The 23,204-nt window shown below is 35.6% G+C and overlaps 1 protein-coding gene across 1 annotated transcript in view; it reads left to right on the top strand.

Moving 5' to 3' along the window:
* The window catches only part of LOC129262521 (transducin-like enhancer protein 4), a 57,902-nt gene that overhangs the window by 19,882 nt on the left and 14,816 nt on the right, over nucleotides 1-23,204 (top strand). The window contains exons 7-13 of the mRNA XM_054900648.2: nucleotides 2,873-2,899; nucleotides 3,585-3,765; nucleotides 5,672-5,685; nucleotides 9,688-9,798; nucleotides 10,941-10,994; nucleotides 17,705-17,890; nucleotides 21,785-21,923. Coding sequence (XP_054756623.1) covers nucleotides 2,873-2,899; nucleotides 3,585-3,765; nucleotides 5,672-5,685; nucleotides 9,688-9,798; nucleotides 10,941-10,994; nucleotides 17,705-17,890; nucleotides 21,785-21,923 — 712 coding nt within the window. The remainder of the gene's footprint in view (nucleotides 1-2,872; nucleotides 2,900-3,584; nucleotides 3,766-5,671; nucleotides 5,686-9,687; nucleotides 9,799-10,940; nucleotides 10,995-17,704; nucleotides 17,891-21,784; nucleotides 21,924-23,204) is intronic.

Here is a 23,204-nt window from a genome sequence, read left to right as displayed (position 1 = left end):
ACATCTAACAGGCAGTAGAAATAGGCAAGTTTTATTGTATTCTAATTATATGATATCAATCTATGGAATCAATAAGTAATATACATGTACACTGTAGAAAAAACAAACACTAACAATAAATTGGGCTCATTGTGAGAAAATTCTGGCTTTTCTTAATGTCATTTAAAATGTACATGTATTTTCCTTGCTTAGTTGAGTGTGCAAAGTACATGTAGCATTTAAACTGAATTATCATGTACCATCTGTCACTTATGAGCATCAGTAACACATACATGATGTTTGATGCAAGAAAAGATCTTTGTCCAAATCTACTAGAGCAAAATTTATTATCATTGCAGTTTGTCAGAAAATAGGGGCCTTGTTATTACATGCACCCTTCTTTAGGTAACCTGTGCGTGTTAAAAAAAATCTTGTGTGTTATCTGTCTGTCAACATTTCAAGTGAATGCTTTATTATTTCTAGAACATTCCAAAAGGGAGGGGAGTTCTCAAAAAGATCTGTTGTCAACAACTAGTGTATTTGTCTTGACTTTTATACTCAAGTTCACGTAAGGACATAAAATTAGTTTATATCAGGAAGCTTTTAATAGATTTCACATTCAAAATCATGATGCGAGATATCTCCCAGAATGCTGCAAACAAGGTTTGATTTCTCCTAGAATATGCAGGATTGAAATTGTTACAACTTACATGTACTTTGTTTTAGGAAAGATGCTTCCTTATTTTCAAATCTGCAAAAATTCAAAAAATTGAAATAAAACAAAAGTACCACATGTAGTGTGTGTCATCAACTCTTGTACATACATTGTATATCACTCTTGCTGTGTAAATATTTTCTTGTGAAAATATAATACAAATTTCATAACTGTTCAGCATTATACAGTAGGGGAGACCGGGGTTTGTTGGAACATTTTTGACAAAAATGGCTGTAAAATCCAAATAGATTTTATTTGAGCAACAATCAATATATCAGCTTGAAGCATATATCTAAGGGCTTCAAATGTACCCCATAAAATGTTTACCGTAACTCTATTATGGTTACTGAAAAAATCCACCTTGAACAAGACCATCGCAAACATTCAAACTTACCCCAATACGGGGTAAGTTGGAACATGGTATGGGAAAAGTTGGAACACTGCATGGTCAATTAAGAATTATACTAAAACTACTTAAAACTGTAATATTACATGGTTTTAGCCTATTTGCTTTATTGTATTCAAGTTCAAAATATTTAAGTTGAACTTTATGTTTTCTACTATACAGCCACTCCCGCAAGCAGACTGTAGTAGAATTCCACATATTTGGGTGCGTTTGATTTTACATGCAATTAAGTGTACTATCAGCAATTTTATGTACTTCTGCATCAAATTTATAAGACAAAAATTAATTGTTTATACTTTTTTCATTAATTAATTATGCAAATAAGCATATGAAATTTGCCCTAAATTTTTTTTGTGTGTATGTTTTTGCCTTTAACTCTATTTATTAAGCTATTAGAATGCTAATTTTTGGTGAGAGTATCATTTTTTACATTTATAACAAATATCCACCAAAAATTGCAAAAAATATAATTTCTTATATATTATGTTTTTTTTTGTATTTTTGTTTTTTCGAACCTTTGTTTTTTCTGATGAACTTTGTCGGGACTCTTTTGCGATCATAAATAGCATAAAATGAATCTATTTGAACTACAAAGTAAAAAAAATAATCATACATAAAATGACTTTTGGTTGAAAAACACAATTTGCATTGACCTTGTACATTGAATCACGTTTTTTGAACAATTTTGGGTCCGAACATGCATGTACAAAATGTTGCGTAATTTCGAAACTGCACACACGGGCATCGCAAATTTGGTCTCATATGATGCGCAAGACTTGAAAGTAAAAAGTCAGCGAGCAGTGTAGTAAAAAAATTAGTGCGACGGCGTAGGGACAATTTTCTTGGGGGGGGGGGCTCAAATTGACCCCCCCCCAGGGTTAATATTGCATTAGGGGCCTACAATAGGCCTTAAATGCACACTCAGACCTAACATAAACAAAACAAGCATGGTATACAATACATGTTCAGAAGAGTGTGAAATACGTTATATATTTTTTTCTCATATCCAATGTTTTTATTCATAATTATGTTTGGGGTAAGTTGGAACATGTTCCAACTAGCCCCTTCAATTTTGTTCCAATTAACCCCGGAGGCCCATTTGACGTTTATAAGCTTACAGCACAAAAAAGGGACTTCACCATGGCATATTAATAACCTCATTTTGTAGCCTGGTATAAGTGTCTATTATACCCCCAATCTGGCCAACTTGATCTATAAACTTCTCTGAGATAATCAAACATTTCTGAAAGAGAAAAAAATTACTCAGAAGGTCAAAAAACAAAAATTCCTTTCTAACTTCACCAGGCTTGTTGCACATGTGTTGTCTGTGATATGGTGGATGGCTGTTGATAATGACAATAAATTGAGGGCAGTATTGCAGAAATTTATTTAAAGACGTTAAAGAAAACTACAATGTTTCAACGTACCCCATGTTCAAACTAACCCCAGTCTCCCCTACTTCTATTTGTTTCTTCTCTTTCATTCAAATCTAGTGTTTGTTGAGGCATACTTGCCCTCTTAAATACAGTAAGGAAAAAAAAGCCTCTAAATGATATTTTTTGTTCTCGATGATGATTCTTTGGTATACCGTACATGTCCTGTTAAAATCAAGTGTTTTTTTTCACTATTTTTATTTTCATTTACAGCAACAGTAAGGAAAAAACTCTAAATAATATATTTTTTTCTCTTTGGTAAATTAGCATGCCCTTCTATCAACATAAAGTGCTTTTTTTCTATTTAAACATTTTTTCTATTTTTATTTTCACTTACAGCAACAGTCTGCATTCCCACACTTCTCAGTAAGTAAATTGAAAATGACATAACAACTGGTAGTCATGATAACATTGTGAAAATATTTATTATTATTATCATTATTATTACTGGTATTGTGATTATTTTTGTTATTGTGGTTGTTAATTTGTTATTAATTTAATTGTAGCTGCTCCAGAAATAAAATATGTAATGAATATTGAAATTAAGGGCAGTTTATTGGTGGTATTCATGTATTTGTGTCATGAGGTAAAATGTTCTATGAACTTGTTTTTAAAAAAAAAATCTGTTTTATATTCGTGTTTAATATCTTCCGGTTGCAGTGGAAGTAAGAAGTTTACAACCTTGTGTGGTTTGAAGAGTCTTAAAATTTGCTCTAGCACAATCCATGTAGCTACAGTTAAGGTGTATCGTGGGATACAAAATGGCTGACCATGTTCACATTGCAAAGTTATTGTGTAATTTATGCAATATAATCACAATTATCAGCAGCAGATTATATAGAGGAGTAGAGCTTTTCACTGTTTCTCGATATACTCTCACCAAACCTTCATAGCATCAGTAAATGTCTCCACTAGAACTGCCGATTTACTGCCTTTAAATTTTTTATGCCAGTCCGAGGGAAATAAGGACCCTGTGATTAATCTACCATCAATTCTTGATGAGCCTATCTTAACTGATGACCCCCCCCCCTTTCCTTCTCTCTTTCCCCAGGGTCAAGCAGCCATGCAGCACCCTCTTCCCCATGCACATGCTCCTCCAGTACCAATGCCGCCCCACCCCGGTGCTGGGGGGATACCAGGCATCCCAAGCAGCATGTCTCAGGGTCTTCTGCAGCTCACTAATGCTATGACTTCTCAAGCTCAGTCACTACCCTCATCAAAAGAAGATAAAGGTAAGACGACCATAACAAGTATGTATTTACATGTAGTTACTCATTACTTGGGAGTTTTTCATGGGACAAATAGTTGTGATTTTAAGTGACTGTTGTTATAAGCTACTTGAAATCCTTTCATCTGATTGGCGGAGAGCAGGTTTTGTAGTGAAAATCACTAACAGGATGGTTCATAAAACGCTCCCTAGACGTGACGTGGGGCGTTATATAAAGTTGTTCATCAAGTCAAGGCATAATCTTATGAACAAATCTTACAACCAACTGGATATGACAAGATAGGAGTTAATATGAATTGCATTTATAGTTGAACTGGAAATATGCAGATTTTGATCGATATCTTTTTTCTACTTTTAAACACATATTCAGGTATATTTTTGAATATTTTTTCCTCAGTATTAAATGGATGATTTGAAATTCAGTTATAATTTATTCGTAAGTGTCCGAACAAAATTCAGCTAAATTTCAGAATTCCACTTTCCAGTCATTCAGTCATGCCTAATTCTATAAATGGCTCTGTGAAACAACCCCATGACGCCCCCCCCCCCCCAAAAAAAAAAACCCCAAAGATTTTGAAAGGGGAGATTATCAGCTTTAAAGTGAGGTATAATTCATTGAAGATCCTAAACCTCTTTTACAGAGACTGTTCATCCCATAAAATATTGATTGTCTGAGAAATATAGGATTAGAGTTTGTCTGTCTATTGAAGCATTCTGACTCTCCCACTATTGTTCGAAGGTGACAAATAGAAGATTAGAACTCAATAGAATTTTCATGGAAGTCATCAATTACCTCCAATGTTTAATTGTATTTACTAATTAAGCGCATCCTCTTAATTGTTATTGGAAAGTATCATTGCAATAGCTTACCCTGTTTTGAATTGTAGATAATTTTTTAGCAGATCAAAAGTGTAAATTCAAATATTTGGGGTTTTCAGAACGAAGAAAAAACTACAACTAACAACATAATCCAATTGCAAAATTGAAAGAAAGACAAAAATAACTAACACAAATTCTAAAAAAAAAATCAATTAAAGATTAATTGGTCCAGTATGGTCTTCCAGGAAAAAAAAAGACCAATAAAAATATTCAAATTGTTAACCTCAAAATTGACAATGCTCACAAAAAAATATTATTGATAAGCTCCAACTGAAATTACCAGTGTGACTCTGTGGTGGTTTTATGGTGCTTGGTCGTAGATAAATTGACATATTTATAAAGGCGGAAATGATAATAAACAGCATCCAATGTAGCATACATTATGTACATACATGTATATGTACATGCATGAAGTAAATAATAAATATACACATTTGTGAATATTTATAATTGTATATCTTTAATAGCATGCCAAATTCACTTGATAGATAGTACAAGACACTGCATATATAATGCATAATACAGTAAATTTCATATAATTCAGAGAATAAATTGAAGAAATGAGCTGTATCGCATGATGTGAGGGTGATGTTTTTAACAAAATATTTGAGGTTACATATTGTCCATGTACTGTAGGTGCGTGTGTGAAAAGTATCTCACTAAATAATCATAACATCAATGATAATGAATTTAAATGAAATTAAAATGCACCACGTAGGTGCGTGTGTGAAAAGTATCACAAAAAAATAATTGTTTATAACATCAATGATAATGAATTAAAATGGAGGCAACACAGTAAACATGGATATTAAATGTTTCTCCCATTGTCAAAATATCTTGAATTTTTCATCATTTATCTTTTGTGATTACATTGTTTAATCAAATGAAAGATACAATGTATTTTTCTTTTGCAGTTTTAGATTAAAAAAAATATGACAGAAGCAATATCAAGAGAAAGAATTTTCTGTCTTATTTCTCCCATCATGTTCTTTTATATTTTTTTTCTCATCTCCTTTCATTTCTTCATGTAGGTCCAGATCTGAGGGTAAGTATAGATAATTGCTTGGCAACTATGTTTATATGTGTGTGAGGTGTCTGTCTGTATGTTTGATCGAATCCTTGTAGTTCTTGGGTGCAATGATTTTCAACTGAGGAGATGAGAGTAGGCAGTTTGAAATGCTTTAGTCAAAGATAATTTACTGATATAATATATGTTTACACCATATTTAAGTAACAAGATTAATTCTTTTTCAAATCTGAAAAGGAAATTTATACATGTATGACCATCAAGAAAACTAAGAGTTAAGAAAGAATGGTATCCATTTCAAGTAATTGTTTTTTAAATTATATTTTGAAAGGGATGGAGAGTGCAATTATGAGATTGTCAAATTGGGATGTTTAAACTACTACCAGTACACCTGATTGTGCTATTTATACATGTAGGTATCAAATGAATGTTATTAATAAAATTATTTATAAATTACTTTGAAATAAAAGGACTTACCGGTAACTTAATTTATCACCCTCCATGCCCACCTCATTAGCCTTCAATACATGTACATGTATGTTGCACCCTTTTTCATTTTCCCCATTTGTAATGTGACCTTGCCCTAAAAACATGAAATTAAAGGCCTGAAATAACAAGTTTCTTTCTCTCCTAATATAACATGGAATACTAGAACTCACTTGAGTCTGTAAAAGTAACTCCTGTATTTCATGTACAATAAGTATGCAATGTGTATTTCAAAAGCTTTCATTCATTCTGCCTCTGGAAAATATGCATACATTAAAAATTTACTCAAAATTTAAGGTTATTTCAAAGTTGTGATAATGATGCAGCAAACGAGTTGAGGCTACTGAATATGTGTGTTTTTTGTTACATGTATGTACATACAGTAGTAAGCAAAGCATGAAGTAGGAGGATAATTTATCATATCTGTAAATCATTTCATCTTGATAGATGATGTATTTGAGCCTTTGTATTCCTGGCTGTTTCATATGATACCAGATTCCTTTGCATAAATTATGCTACAGTTTGTTGTAGTAACTTTGCCATCCAATGGCAAATACCATGGCAACAGTGCTCAACAGCTAATTGAAGTCAAGGATTTCAAGAAAGTTACCTTGGATAGCAAAGTTGATATTGGGGCCCTGCACATTATGTGGAAATAAACATACCATAAACAATATTTGATGAGCCTATTAAAGTTACTGAATCCTATTCTTAAGGATGTACACTACATTTATGTTCCTTGTATTGAAAGAATACATAACATTTAGTGCTGTATTTGATTTCAAAGTCACAACTTGTGAATGATTCGAGTGGGTGTCACGATTCCACACTACTGTTTGTCATCTACATGTCAATGTTTTTGGGAGTGGCCCGTCGTCGTCGTTCCCTGTCTTGCCTTCTATTGCCTTGTCATCTCGTTGATTGACGACCCAGGCTAGTACTAGAAGACGTCTCGTAGAAAACACTTGAAGCTCGAGGATCAGGAGATTACCCATCATGCAATTGGTTAAGATAGATTGACGAGGTCACACATTAATCATCCCTTAATCTCAATCTTGGTGACTGCTAGAAAATGTTTGATTTGTGTTTTAATGCTCTTTCCCTGCCCTCATTGGAGTATGCAGCTGAAAACTTGCATTTGGGTTACACCCCTTTGATCCAAGGGCATCAGAAAGAGATTAATTATCATGCCATCTGTGAATTAATAATTAAAGAAACAACCTCTTTCATTGTAACCCAGATCAAATTGTGAAAGTGGCTCCTAACTGTTAGATTGTATTTCTTATAAATGCATTTATCAAGTACTAGAGGTTGTTCAGGATAGAACATAGAGAAATTATACAATTATGTTTATTTTCAATTGATTATTACTGTTTGTTCATCATTTGGCATACATGTAGATGCAGACTTTCCATTTTGATTGATATGATGGATTATATATTTCTTTTGTTACAAGGTCAAGATTACATTTAATGATGTAAAAATATAACCTACATTTTTTTCAGTGTTAATTATGTGGAATCGTGATAAAATAAATGCAAAATCAGTCAGAACTCTTTTCATCATGCTTCTAAAAACGCAGTTATTGTGAATCATGTACACAAATTCTTCAGATAAAATCAGCATTTAACACCTTAATTTCTTCACAGCATGTGATTATTAATTATATGACGTCTTGTAATTATATGTAAATCCACTCAGCTAAAATCGGTTAAACAATCCATTAACAAGTATTGTCTGATTATGATCATTATGTAATCTTCAAATCATGCATACAGTCTTAAGATTTACATGATTGTATATAATTAGATTCATTTTTTAAAGTGCTGTAGTCCTATGCAGAATAAGTGCATCATCAGTAATAATGATTATGATATGAATATATTCATTCAGACAGATGTTGAAAATTATGGTTGAACTTTTTTTATACTAAATTTTGTGTTGATTACGGTATTTGTGTGATTGCCTCTTAACTTTGATGGCATGAATTTCTTCACATATTAAAGGTCACTCGTGAGAGGTAAGAGGTCAATCCGTACGGGTCAAATATTTTGTCATGGCGCAAGAATTAGTCACTGTATATATAAAAAAAAAAACACAACAACATGGTCCATAGTTTAACAAGGTTTGGGAAGTCGGGGGGGGGGGGGGGGTAGATGGTAAAGAAAGTGAAATTAGAGGAAATGTGTGTTTGCTTTTATTAGAAGTGTTTGCAATGCATACATGTACATTCCTCACATTGTAGGTGGTGTCTTTGAATCTACCTGTATATGTCAAAACTTGCTGTATTCTGAACTGTGCTTTGAATTCATAGTTATATCTTTGATTATGGGAAGCCTATTGGAGCTCAAAGGATCCAGTATAGTAACACATATCCATGTGATCCATGTGATCATACCTCAATACAAGCCCCTGTTGAAACAATTCCTGAAAAATTATTTGGCCTGTGGATTTTTTTTATCATACTCCTTCGGAGTGTGATATATATGTACACTGTATCAACAAATACTGGAATGCAAAATCGTTTTGTCTCGCCCACCAGAGGTAAAGGCGAGACTTAGGGATCCAAATGTCTTCCGTCGTCCGTCCGTCCGTCACAAACCTTATGACACATAACTCCACAACCGTAAGTCACTTTTCAACCAAACTTGGATGGTAGAGGGACTTGGGGGACCTACATGTTATGCTGCAGTCAGAGGTCACATGGTAAGGTCAAAGGTCATTTTCAGGTCAACGTTAAAGTTTACATGCAAGACTCTCTTATGACACCTAACTCCGCAACCGTAAGTCACTTTTCAACCAAACTTTGATGGTAGATGTACTTATGCGACCTGCATGTTATGTTGCAGTCGGAGGTCACATGGTAAGGTCAAAGGTCATTTTCAACAGTAAAGTTTACGTGCAATGCTCTTATGTTATTCCATCCCAGTCATTTCACAATGAAGTTTCGATACAATTCTGTTGCGTGCCCTCGCAAATTACAATATTTCTGGTTATTTTCGTAAGTGGGCGAGACACAAAATCGCTTTTGCCTTGTTTTTTATGATGTCACTCGACCTTATACCAGGGCCCTGTTTCATAAAACTTCACAGATTTACAACAAATGTTAAAAGCTACTGAAATCCTTCAATCTGATTGGCTGATAATTAACTTGCTCTTGAAATTGTGCATGTGATACTAAAAAACAAGTCCATATGAAAGGCGACCCATGTCTTAATTTTCATCATTTTAGGGCAGAACCACTTTTCCATTGGATACTTTCCTATAATACAGAACAAATGGGGAAAAATTGAAAAAAAAGGAGGGTACCAGAGTTTTTGCAAGGCTAATGAGGGGTGCATTGATGCCAGTTAGCAGAGCATCCAAAGCCAATATCCTTGGATCAAGTTAAGCCATGTTTAGATGTAGAACTTCCCATAAAATCTGATTGTAGACCTTACATGTATTTAGATTAAGTTTGAATTTTATACATTTAGCAGGAGAATCAAGGAAAATTAATGTGTTGAATGTTTTCTTTTTTTTCCTTTTAATCAGAACTCGATTTCTCCAATGGATCGTAATTCAGATAAATACCGAAACTCAGACCATGGTGAGGGTAGCAGTAAAAACATGCCAAAGCGGAAAAGAGACGACAAGGATTCAGGGGTAAGTTACACTTAACCCATTCATGACAGAATGATTGGTTTGAAACCTCAATCGACCCCCATGCCTTATTTGAAATTGGCCACACCAGTGTATTTATTTGTGCTTCATGTTTGTGTATTTAATCGTAACAATATGAATTCACAAAATGAATTGATCCACATTGTGCTGCACTCCACCCAGGTGAGGTGAATGGGAACCAGGCAGGATTAATTACCTGAATGCACCAAGCACCTTTTAGCAGCTGGAGCTACAGCTGGGGTAATATACAAATATACCAGGCTTTGAGTATTAAAGTATAGTGGGAATTATTTGTTTGAGGTTGGACTGGCATTACTATTTAAATAGTAATTTTGCCAGTACAACCGAGGATGAATAATTCCCTCTATATTTTCGAAATAAAAGCCTGGTATATTTGCTTTATATCCTACATTTAATAGGTTAGAACATTGGATCTTGATAATCTAGTTCATCTTTTTAAAATCGTAATCAAAATAAAGATAACGCGCTGCGCTGACTGATCTTCTTTTCCTGAAGCCACGCGCTCAGCTGAACATGGATTTGTGCCTGCGCAGTCCCTTCACAGGACTTCCCTGATAGAGTCACCTCGCTGATCGGTGCTCCCGAGAGATCATGATCTGTGTCAATGATGGAATAGTGCACTATTCCATTATTGACGTCACGGAATAATAAATTTTCTTCAGTGGGCGTTTCATTTTCAACATCGTCACAAAATAGTGTGAATATGTTTGGTCACATGATGCTATTTAATAGGCAACTAGATAATCGGTGCTACATATTATTATTATTAAAATGTGCTGATTATTTTGTTAAAATGCATAGTTGTATTTTGAGCATTACTTTGCAAAGGCAGCTTTATTAGGCTAGGGTTACCCTGAAAGTGAGTTGGTTTTAATAAAAGCAGAAAAGAATTCATGAACGTTTGATGAAAATCATTAAAGTGAGATATATTTTGAAAGTGTTCTGGCCAACGAAGATGAATACCATCTCTCTCTAAAAAAAGCCCAAACAAACACACGATTTGAAAGAAACAAGAAAAATCAGTTTAAATTGCCTCCTTTGGATGATATTACATGTATACATGTTTCAATGCATATTAATGTTTTGTTTTGATATTTTTGCAGGACAGTGACTGTGAAAAGAGTGATGATAATCTCATTGTTGATGTTGCTAATGAGGTGAGTTCCATGTTCTATCTTTTTATGATTGATTTAGGCTACGGTCACAACCCCCAAAATTAGCAGGCGGCGAGTTTTTTTGCCAATTTCACCCTGGCACCAAGCGGCGGCCGTCCGGGCACCACTGGTTTTGGGGGCATTGCTCAGTCACTGCTCAAGATTTAGCTCGGTGCCCAGGTGGTCTGGGCGCCGACGTGGTCGAGCGGTCGCCTTCGAATGGTTTAGGTAAAAAATAGAACTCGGATCAAAGGCTGTCGAGCAGTCACCGACCAGTCGCCGGCCGGTCAGAGTTTGGTCGATTATCTCCTGGTGAATTAAAATATCGGCCGGGCGATTACTTCCCGCCCGGGGATTGGTGGGTTGTCAGCCAATCACTGCTTGAACGCCAAACAGATAAGTTCCCCGATTTGACCCAGATTTAGCCGTGAGGAATGGGTAATCGACCGGGCACTGCTCGGCCACCGATGATTATTTTTAAAGCCCGCTCGACTTCTACAAAATTCGTTGGGCGATGCCTATAAAAATTCCAGCGGCGCCTGAGCAGGCTACTAATCTGTCTCCGCTGCTCTGAGTTGTGACTGAAGCCTAAGGTTTCTTTTTTTTTTCAACCATGCCCGCTTTGATTCCAACTGATATTCTCAATGCTCAAGTATTAAAGCATGATTGTAATCTTGTAATCACCAATTGTTTGTTAAATTGTTATACATGACTTTTCTGGTCATTTGCAATTCAATTTTGGTGTTGCATTACAGTTTTCTTTTACAGAATTAAAAGAAAAATAATAATTTCTGTATCAGTATGATTATTTTATATTTTGTAAAATACTTTTGTATTGCAATACATGAAAAGTTATTTTGTGCCTGTATCCCCAATAATTGAAATGAAATTTTATTAATTGATTGATTGATTCATTTATTATTATAATTATTTATCTTCTTTGGGGGTGGGGTGCTTAGAGAGAAGTGACCTTTATCAATTTGTGATTAGCGGGCATTTTTGTTTTATTCTTTTAAAATGTCAGCATTGTGTTATTGGACACAGACCTGTATGCCCTCTATACCACACTTTAACCTCAGGGGTTCTCAAACTTTTTCTTTGAAGGGCCAGATGAGACTCCAAGTATACCTGTAAGGGCCAGGGTGAAGTGGATTACTTAGAAAAAAATGTGCGCGAAGCGCAAAGACCCTATTGCGGTCGGGGCCCTAGATGCTCTCTTGTGCACTCTGGCCCTTATTTTGGGAGCATTTATTCCAACATCCAACAAATTTATAACAGTTTCATATGGAACGCAGGCAAAATTAAAAAAAAAATCAAAATACAGCGAGAGTCAATATTAATGATAACAAAATTGTAGTACTTTGTTAAAAGGAATCTAGATTGTACCTATACATACCTGGTATTGGGGAGACAGATAATGTCTTGAAGTATCAAATAATTTTTTAGTAAAAGTAGATTGAATAATAGAGCATGTCTGTTGTAGACTCTAACAAGGATGTCAGTCTCATAATCACTTTCAATGTGGGAAAAGTGACACTGTCAGCAACAAGTTGATTGAACCTTGGCACAAAAGGTGTAATTGCCAGACGAATGCATTGGTGCAAATGTTCACTGGTCAAGCAGGGGCCGCGAAGGGGGGGGGGGGCTGAAGCCCCCCCCCCCCCGCCCCACTTTTTCCAAAACCATATACAAAAACGTAAAAATAACCATATGATTGTGATTTTTGCATGGCCACATCCCCCCTCCCCACTTCGAAAACCGTTCCGCGGGCCCTGTCAAGGTACTGCAGTATGAGTTAGTTCTTTAAAATGTTCATTGTGGAAAATGCACTTTCGCACCTGTATTTTGTACATCCAAACATGGTGAGAACAGCGCTGGTCATCTAATAAGAAAGTAGATCGAACAGACAGAAAATACTCCACTAAACTTTGTTTAAAAGTCAAATTTATTTGACTGTCATTACTTTTATTACGGTTTCATGGATACACTATGTAATCATATTGAGCTATGTTTCATATTGTGACTTAAAAGTGATTAAAAAAACCCAGCAGAGTCTCGCGGGCCGGATTGAGAAGCTCCGCGGGCCGGATCCGGCCCGCGGGCCGTAGTTTGAGAACCCCTGCTATATAGGCTGGGGGGGGGGGCCTCCAAGGCCCCCCCTCAATTTTCGCTGCGCAAATTTTTTTGACCGCGCTGCTCGCTGACTTTTCACTTTCAAGTCTTGCGCAACTTTTGAGACAAATTTTGCGTCACCCGGGTACACGGTTCCGAAATTACGCAACGTTATGTAAGTGCATGTCAGACCAAAAATTGCTCAAAAACGTGATTTCGAGTACAAAGTCAATGTAAATTGTGTTTTCAACCAAAAATCATAAATGTATGATTATTTTTAGTTTTGCTGGTCTAAATGTATGTATTTATGCTGTTTATGATCTTAGAGTCCCCAACGAATTTCATTGAAAAAACAATGAAAAATAAAGGGTCCAAAAAACAAAGAAATACATAAGAAATTGCAAAAAACAATATAATACATAAGAAATTGATCTGATATCACAATTTTTTTCATGTAAACTTGCTAAGAACATCACAAAGAGTTTCTACGCCAAAAATAGAACATTTGGAGCTTTATTTATGGAGTTAGAGGAAAAAGTATGATTTCGCATACTAATAGATTTAGAGAGAGATTAAATGAGATCGACTGGAGTATCATCTATAACATTCAAGACTCAGATATTTGTTTTGACAAATTCTTGGATCTTTTTATGTCTATTTATAACGCTACAATCCCCCTTAAGAAGTTTTCCCGCTCCACATATAAAAAGACACCTAGACTCCCCTGGATCTCTAAATCTCTCCTTAAGTCTATCAACCATAAAAACAATTTATTTTGCAAATATAAGAAACAGCCCAATAGTGATTAACTTAAAAGGAAATATATTCGATATCATAATGTACTGACAACTTCCCTACATCTTGCCCAAAAAATGTATTTTTCTGACCAATTTAACAAATACAAGAACGATATTTCGAGTACGTGGAGAGTGATAAACAAGGTCCTACGATCAGACAAAAAGTCTGAACCAACAAAAGAAATCTCACACAACGGGAAAATTATCAAAGATCCTACTGAAATAGCCGAGTTGTATAAGGATTACTTTGTTCAAATTGGTACTAACCTCTCAATGAATATCCCTGAACCTGATAGAGAATTTACATCTTAAAAAAAAAATCCTAATCCGCAATCTATTTTCTTTACCCCTATACTCGAATACGAAGTTAAAGATATTGTAAATAATTCAAAATGTAATAAGAGTCCTGGTAGTGATGGTATAACAAATTTCCTTTTGAAAAAGGTAATTAATGAAATACTCTCACCTTTGACATATATTTTTAATCTATCATTAGTAAATGGCGTTGTTCCTTGTAATATGAAAGTAGCAAAAGTTATACCCGTTTAAAAAAAAAGATAATAAACGAGAAGTTTGCAACTATCGTCCAATTTCACTTCTCACTTCCCTTTTAAAGTTACTAGAAAAGATAATGTACTCATGCTTAATCAAATTTTTAACCGACTGTCAAATATCATGTGATTCTCAGTTTGGTTTCAGGAAAAAATATTCAACTGTTCATGCTTTACTTTCTTTTATTGATAAGGTGGCATGTGCCGTCGATAAGTCATTGCACACTGTTGGTATATTCCTGGACCTTTCCAAGGCCTTCGACACGATCAATCATGATATATTGTTATATAAATTATCACATTATGGTATTCGTGGGAAGGCCTTGGATTGGTTCAGGAGCTACCTCAGTTCTCGTAAACAATTTGTTTCTTATACAGGTATAAATTCTAGTTTGAAATCAATATCTTGCGGAGTACCCCAAGGATCACTCCTTAGTCCCTTACTTTTCATTCTTTACATCAATGATTTTAAAAATTCTTCCAACATTTTGTCATTTATTTTGTTTGCTGATGATTTTAGTCTTTTTCTGTCTCACTGTGACCCACATACACTACTTAATATTTTAAATACAGAACTTTCAATCAGTCCAGTCTTGGATTAGAGCTAACAAGTTGTCACTTAATGTTAAGAAAACCAAGTTTATGATTTTTAGTAATTCTCTTAAAAGTTTACCTGGTCAAGTAGTCATGGATAATGTAAATTTATTACAGGTTGAATCCACCAAAATTCTTGGGCTGTATATCGATCATAATTTGTCTTGGAAGTGTCACATTAATTACTTGTGTAAATTGACTTCTAGAAGTATCGGTATTTTAAGCAAGCTAAAATTCTCTTTTCCTGATTATATTCTATTAAACTTATATATGACTCTCATTTCATCACGACTAAATTATGGTATATTGGCTTGGGGTAATACAAACAAGATGGTATTAGAAATGTTATTTAAATTACAAAAGCGGGCTATTAGGTTGATTAACCAATCTGACTTTTATGCACACACAAATCCATTATTTATAAAAAATAAAATCCTGAAAATTCATGATCTTTACGAATTTCATTTGGGTACATTCATGTTTCAACTTTCAAAAGATGATCTACCGGAAATTTTCTCTTCCTTGTTTCAAAGAAACGACCTCATCCATTCTTATCCAACCCTCCAAAGGGACTCATTTCACCTTCCACGTACTCGAACGTTATTTGCTCAAAGAACAATTGTATTTGAAGGACCAAGGTTTTGGAACCTTTTTAAAGGTATACTGCCTAGTTTTGAATTTTTTCATTCTTCGCTCATCCCCCCCCCCCCTCTATTTCACATTTGTCCACTTTTCCTCTCATTCTTTACCCTGCGATTTTCCGCTAATCTTTGGTTTTTCCTTTGTAGTCTGATTTTTTTTAGTGTCCGATCTCCTTGATTACTAATTTCATAATTACTTTAAGGAACCTGCAGACATTACAAGCTCTGCTTTTTATGCAGGTTCCTTCATATTTCACTTTATTTACTGCCATTATACATGTTATATTTTGTATTTTGTATGTAATCAAATGTATTTCTCAATTGTATTATGTTATTATTTTGCTATCTTGTGAAGTATGAAACTAAATTCAATTTAATTCAATTCAATTATGCATAAATTAGCATAATTACTTAATAACAATTCGCATGAAATAAACTACTATACCATTTTGTAGATTATATCCCAGACAAACAATTTTCGGCGCGGTCGACGGCCGAGATCTCAAGGGGGGGGCCTGGGAGGCCACCCTCCCCCCGGCGTATGAACTCCCAAAATACCCCGGCCTAGATAGGGTTAAGCCCTAATGTATATTAAATAGACTTGTCCTTTGAATGGAATGGAAAGTGCAGATACTATGGTCCAAATAGCTGGGGAATACTCATTGAAATGCTTCTAAGAATGTAGGAAATAGTGAGGCTATTATGAGAACAATGGAGAGAGATTACAGGTGTCACAGAGTTGAATCAAACACCCTTATAGCAACCATAATGAGAGGATTATAGGATTACTCTAAAACTTGACATAATCTGTGAATACATTCATAATCCCTTTATCCCCCCCCCTTTATCCCCTGAAGTTCAAAGGTTTCACATTTTTGTGTCCTTGAATGGGAAGTCTTGGTCAGCAAAGTGTGTGTGTTTGGACATCTCACTAATCACCCATGTGAGGTGAAACTTGCATGGGGATAAAGGGTGACACAGCATTTGTGCTCCTGTCTTAGGGCATAGGGTTAGAGTCAAATATATTGCTGTATACACGCGTGACAAAAAAAGCGTTCAAAGGGGTGTTTTTTTTCTTCTTCAGTTTAACAACGCGGGACGCGCGTGCACTCGTTAAGGGTTTAAAAAACACCGATTTTTTTTTAAAAAGGGGTAGTTTTGAAAGACTGGTCAATGGTCAATCGCAGGGTCAAACGTATTTAGGGTATTTTTTTTTCCAAAGCTTTTTTTTTTTAAGACTAGCCAAATGTGTTTAGGGTATGTTTTTTCCCCAGGGTCATATTCTGGCGACAACTTGTTTAGGGGCCAAAATGTGTAGATAAAGCCCGTGAAAAACTTGTTTCGGGGGTTATTTTGCACACAGAGAAAAACTCATTTAGGGGGTGTTTGGAACAATTTGGCCACGCGTGTGTACAGCAATACTTTTGACTGCCCCCCCCCCCCCCCCCGGGATAGTAATCAAGTTTTTGGTTCAGAACAATGTAAATATAACGGTTAGGGTTGATTTAGTTTTGGAGGTTAGGTTTTATGTTTGGCTTAACATGCAGATTTTCCATCAGAGCAAATGTCATGGAACCGGATCAAGAAGCTGTAATCCCTGGACATTTCAGCAAACAAATGTTGACTTAATAATCATTTTTCTTCTTATCAAGAATTTGCCTGTTGTTAGCAACATCAAATATCAAGAAATTCAATTATTCATATCAAGAATTTGCACTTAGGAGGAATTTGAATTCCACCATTAATTCATATTACTGACCTGTGTTATAACACATAATGCACAGGTTTGTAAATGTGTGATGTTAGTGGTGTTGCAGTATTCACAATGTAATGCAAAGCACTTGGTGTAAGTGCCTTGTGGGTGTCGGACATTGTAAATACCCTTGAGTACGTTGCATATTCAATAACACTCTCACATCTGTACGTTATTTGTGTATATTTATTGATGTAGTCAAGCAGGTTTATTCAAATGATGAAAAAAAATTAAAGAATATTCTTTCATTGTTGTTTATTATTAGAATCCTCCATCACCTGCTCCAAATGGTAGTCAAATGTCACCGAGAGAGAGGGAAAGAGAAAGGGAAAGAGAAAGAGAAAGAGAGAGAGAAAATGCCATGGACAAGCACCGGGCAAAGAAAGAGAGATCTAGCACGCCCAACAGTATTGCATCAAGTGCAAGCTCACCACAGTCAAAACCCAGAGAGGTAAGTAAGAATTATCCATTCTTATTCAAATCTGTCTTAATAGCCACCTGTGTAGAAGGACCACCTGTCGATAAAGACCACAAATCGTCTCGTCGGTGCAAGACGCCCTTAACACCATACTTTCGCGCATCGTATGCGCGCTAAAATGCCCTTAGCAGCATGCATTAGTACATTGCGTAAGGGCGTTTTTGCTCCAATGCGGTGTGTGAAAATGTTTGCTAAAGACGTTCTTGCACCAACATGACAGTTAAGTTTACCTTGAATAGAATTGCCCATTGAAACCTGCATTAAAAGAACCTGTACTTAAAGACCACCGAATTTTAAAGATCACTATGCTTGTCTACCTCGGGTGGTTTTTATATACACGTATGACTGTAAAACAATCCACATGTATGATGTAACAACTGAAAATTAACAGTTTTTAGAATACTAATCATAAGATAACAGATGTGGGAGTTCACAACCATTCATCCATGTGGAAACTGGTTTTTCACAGATTCAAGTGTTATGAAAGTTCTGATTCCAGTGGTTTCTTACAAATTCAGTTTCGGCTCTATCCTGTTGAAAAATATCTTATGCAAGGATTTCCTGTTTGAAACCGATATACAAAATAATGACATCATATCAGCATTATTTTTATAGCAACATGTTTGTTTCCATAGAAATGACAATTGTGATGAAACCAACCTCAAATCTTCCAGTTATTTGGCACCATAAGAAAACCACAAGAAGTGAATCTCAACTCACTATTATTCAGACTTGCTACCAAAGAAATCACAAATGGTAGACACAGCTTGATAATCATCTATCTTTGTTTCAACACACACAAAAAATCACAATGTAAGAGAACTTCAACTTATTCAGACTAGGTACCACACAAACCACTATTGGTAGACTCTACTGACATCATCCAATTATATGCCTCTGCAAAAACCAAAAGTAGTTAACCGTGACTTACTATCAATCAGATTAAAGGAAACCAAAACCCAAGAGGAGAAATGAGAGGAACAATTTAAAACAAGTTTCATCAAAATCGGTTGTGAAATAAGCAAGTTATGGACATTTAAAAAGTCTTGTACTTTCTATGGGGATTCTCAAATTGGCAAACATGCTTCAAAATTGCTGATTTTGTGGACAACTCTCCATTTGTTTTGTATACAATTTTTCTTTAAAATTGCATATTGCCTCATTCTGAGCATACATGTAACATATGGGAAACTAAAATTCACACCACATATGTCAAGGTCAGGAGGAGATGATGTGAAATATGTAAAATAAAGGGGAAAATATGAAAATTTGTGTACAAAACAAATGGAGGGTTGTCCACAAAATCAGCCATTTTAAAGCATGTTTGCCAATTTGAGGATCCCCATAGAAAGTACAACAAGACTTTTTAAACGCCCATAACTTGCTTATTTCATAACCGATTTTGATGAAACTTGTTTTAAATTGTTCCTCTTGTTTTACTCTTCAATAAGATTGCTTCTCTTTTGGGGTTTTGGTTTCCTTTATAAAGGTACTTTATAAACCGCAAGTTGTAGAAATTGACTGCCATTGACCGTCTATTTGCCACCACAAAAAACCCAAATATTGTAGGGAACTCACTTATAAAGAGGCTGCTGTATTACCAACCACAAGGGGCATGCGTGACTACCATCACCCGTTTAATATGTACCACCACAAAAACACACAAAACATCAACTTGCTCTCATCCCCAGTTTGATACCACAAAACCCATAAGTAGTGAAACCCAATGTACTTTCATTCAGACTTGCCACCAAACAAGCCGCAAGTGGTAGACACAACTTGATAATCATCCATCTTTCTTCACCAGAAAAAACCAGAACTCACTCTCAGACAGACTTGATGTACATGTACCACACAAACCACAAGAGGTAGAATCAAATTAATCATCACCATCCATCTTTTTTCACCACAAAAAACCTCATGTCCATGAACATCAACTAACTATTAATCAGACTTGCTCCCAAATATACCACAAGTGGTAGACACAACGTGATAATCATGCATCTTTTATCTCACCACAAAACCACAAGTAGTCAACATTATTAATTTACTAAGAATCACATTTAGCTACAATATAAACCATAGGAAGTCGAACTTGACTGCCATTGCCCGTCTATTTGCTACCACACAAAAAACACCGAACACAAGTTGTTAATCTTGACTCTCCTATTCATAGTTTGGTGCCATACCAATCACAAGTTCCACCATCCATGTGTATGCCACCATAAAGACATACATGTATAAGCCCATATTCTGAACTAGGGTTTAAATTAAACCCTGGTTAAAAGTTGTGGTTTAAATATGGAGAGCCAATTGGAGCACAAAATCCCTAACAGTACACATCCAATTTATTAACTCATTTGACACTTTAATCATTCAGAACTGTCTGGGAATGATATCTGAAGCATTTTTCTACATTATGAAAGGAAATGGAAACAAAATGGTAAACATAAGAAATATACAATATAAACAGAATTTTTGGCTCCCCATAATTTTAGCACAGAGTTAGACTTTGGTCTAAGCTGATATCAGAATAAGGGCCATAAAGTTCAGAGGTCTCCTCTCACTCTTGTACATCCGGACTTTGTTAACATACAAACCACAAAGACTTCCAATTGTCAGAAATTTGTTTTTTTGCCCCCCCCCCAACCAAGAGTTAGTCTGAATACACTATCAGCAATTAGTGAGTTTTGCAATTGCCATGGAGATGGATTCTACGACATAGTAAATCTATTGAAAATGCCTGTCAAATCACAATTGACAGCTGTGGAGGTCTTTGTCGAAAATTGGTGAACTGGGACAGTTGATCGTCGTAAGATTCTCAGCTGACGAAGACTTATAAATATGTCATTTGTCTCGAGTCCAGGACGAAACCGCTGTTTTGATTCCCTGATTTTTCGACAAAGAATCCGTCCCCGTCACGATTGCGAAAAGTCTCTATTGTTTCACAATCACACAGATTTCAGACCAAACTCTTTATCAGTAAAAAAATGCTTTGTCATAAAACCGCAGGAAGTAAGATTCTAATAATTCTAGGAAAAACCACACAAACCACTAGTAGTATTCTCAACTCGGCCACCATTTTGCTGTTATATAGACCAAGATAGTAAGACTGACTCTATATCAGCCATTTGCAATCATGCCAACAAGGCCCCAGTCCATGTTGTTGAGAAATCCAACCTTGACTGTAATTGTTGATTCCATGTAGTATTTAGCTATGATGCGCCATCTTGTGGTCAAACAATGCACAATCATCAACCACTGTTGATATCTTATTTCTTTTATTGTGTTGTGAATTAAAAAAACAAACCATGGTTTAATGGCAATGGTTAGCATTGATTTGACTTTAAAATGTCTTTGTTGTAAAGTCCAATTTGTTACCCTTGTCTGTGATATGTTGTAATAGTTAAGCCCTGAAATTTGAAAGTCATTATTTAGTGCTTCAAAAAGTGAAAATGAATTGTTTAATTGACCAAAACACCATCTCAATCATATTGCATGTGTTACAATTAGAATCCTTAGCACCTTTTTTAAATGGTTAGTTTTCATTAGGTCAAATGATCAAGGTCATATGTCATTTAGGTTCAATGAACATAGTATTTTATTGTCATATGAATGATTTTTTGTGACTAATTATTCCATAGTCGTTTTCAAAGTCAGCACTGCTCCTATATTGAATCGCGTAATGCAGGCAAGACTGCTAGAGGCGCTCCACTTATTCTCAAGTGTTTTTTCATCCACATGTATAATATTAAATACAACAAATACAAAAACATTCTGCAATGTTTTGAATAAATGTTAATCAATGTTAATTAATGGCTTTAAATTATTTGAATTTTGGATGTTTTCATTTCTAATTTTGAACAGAATGAAAATGATAAACGGCCGGGATCGCCTGCACCACCGAAATCAGAGACGCCGACGAGCAGTGGAGCTGCAACGCCGGGTTCTAGCAGCAGTGCACAGGGTATCAAGCCTCCAGTAAACAAAGTACCTCCAAGTATAGGTAGGTTCTGATACTGTGTCGGGGGGGGAGTTTCATAAAGATTTTCATATTTTATGCATGACTTTACGATGACTGATGACACTTTCTTGTGGTAAATGGTATACCCAAACTTTCATTGGTGTTTGATTTTAGCTCCCAAGAAATGGTCACCAGTCATGCATCAAGTTATCTGCATCTTACCAGCAGCTTTATGAAACACCCAACAAGCCTGAATAGACCTAATTATAAGAAAGGCCAAAGTACTCAATTGGACAGTACCAGACTTCGTCGGCTTCCTGCAAGAAGGGACTTATCAACATTTTCTTTTAAAAAAATCTTTTTTTTTCCTGAAATAGAAAAAGCATGTCATGAACTTTCTTCTCGAACCTAAATTTGATGTCATTATCATGTAATAAGCAAAAACATTCCAACGTGCTTTATGAACATAGATGCGTCCTTTTTGTCTCGCCTGCATAGCAGAGCGAGACTATAGGCGCCGCTTTTCCGACGGCGGCGGTGGCCGCGGCGGCGTCGTCAACATTGAAATCTTAACCAAGGTGAAGTTTTTTAAATGTCCTCATAACTTAAAAAGTCTATGGACCTACTTCATGAAACCTGGACATAAGGTTTAGCAAGTATTACTGAACATCCTGCCTGAGTCTCAGGTCATATGACCAAGGTCAAAGGTCATTTAGGGTCAATGAACTTAGACCATGTTGGGGGGGATTGATATCGAAATCTTAACCAAGGTTAAGTTTTTGAAATGTCGTCATAACTTAGAAAGAGAAAATATCACTGAAGATCCTGCTTGAGTTTCAGGTCACATGACCAAGGTCAAAGGTCACTTAGGGTCAATGAACTTTGACCATGTTGGGGGTATTTGTGGCATTGTCATCATCACTTTAAAAAGTTTATAGATCTAGTTCATGAAACTTGGACATAAGAGTAACTATGTATTCCTAAATATCCTGCGTGTGTTTCAGGTCACATGACCAAGATCAAAGGTCATTTAAGGTCAATGACTTTGGCCGTGTTAGGGGTACTTGTTGAATTGGCATCAGAACTTAGAAAGTTTATGGATGTACACATGTAGTTCATGAAACATAGATATAAGGGTAACCAAGTATGAATGATTGTTTTGCACACGTCTTAGGTCACATGATCACAGTCAAAGGTCATGTTGGGTCAATGGACATAGTATTATATTAGCATATGAGTGTTTTCTTTTTTGAATAATTATTTAATAGCTGTTTTCAAAGTCAGCACTGCTGCTATATTGAATTGCATAATGCAGGCGAGACA

The sequence above is a fragment of the Lytechinus pictus genome, chromosome 5, assembly GCF_037042905.1.
Source record: "Lytechinus pictus isolate F3 Inbred chromosome 5, Lp3.0, whole genome shotgun sequence".
NCBI lineage: Eukaryota > Metazoa > Echinodermata > Echinoidea > Temnopleuroida > Toxopneustidae > Lytechinus > Lytechinus pictus.
Note: the sequence above shows the minus strand (reverse complement) of the source record. Positions and strands in the feature narration are given on the sequence as shown.